Here is a 282-nt window from a genome sequence, read left to right as displayed (position 1 = left end):
CAGCAGCAGCAGCAGCAGCGGTGGAGGCACCTACTGGAAGCATGTCAGGGGGGAGCAGCAGCAGCAGCAGCAGGGGCCCCCCCCTTCTGTCTGCCTTCTACACCTATCTCATCTTTCTTTCCTGCTGCAGCGCCGCAGCAGCAGCAGCAGCAGCAACAGCAGCAGCAGCAGCAGCAGGTCTCATCACCGCAGCAAGGGTGCATGCAGGAGGGCCCCCCAACAAGGGACGCAGTGGGGGGGCCCCCCTGGGCCACCTCCCCCAGCAGCAGTTCTCCAGCTGCA

The 282-nt window shown here is 65.6% G+C and overlaps 1 protein-coding gene across 1 annotated transcript in view; it reads left to right on the top strand.

Moving 5' to 3' along the window:
* The window catches only part of EMH_0048630 (uncharacterized protein), a gene marked incomplete at both ends in the record, with an annotated part of 6,000 nt that overhangs the window by 4,027 nt on the left and 1,691 nt on the right, over positions 1–282 (top strand). The window contains one exon of the mRNA XM_013496422.1: positions 131–282. Within this exon, the coding sequence (XP_013351876.1) occupies positions 131–282 (152 nt within the window). The remainder of the gene's footprint in view (positions 1–130) is intronic.

This window comes from Eimeria mitis, genomic scaffold (assembly GCF_000499745.2).
Source record: "Eimeria mitis Houghton genomic scaffold, Emh_scaff2099, whole genome shotgun sequence".
In the NCBI taxonomy this organism is placed as follows: Eukaryota; Apicomplexa; class Conoidasida; order Eucoccidiorida; family Eimeriidae; genus Eimeria; species Eimeria mitis.
Note: the sequence above shows the minus strand (reverse complement) of the source record. Positions and strands in the feature narration are given on the sequence as shown.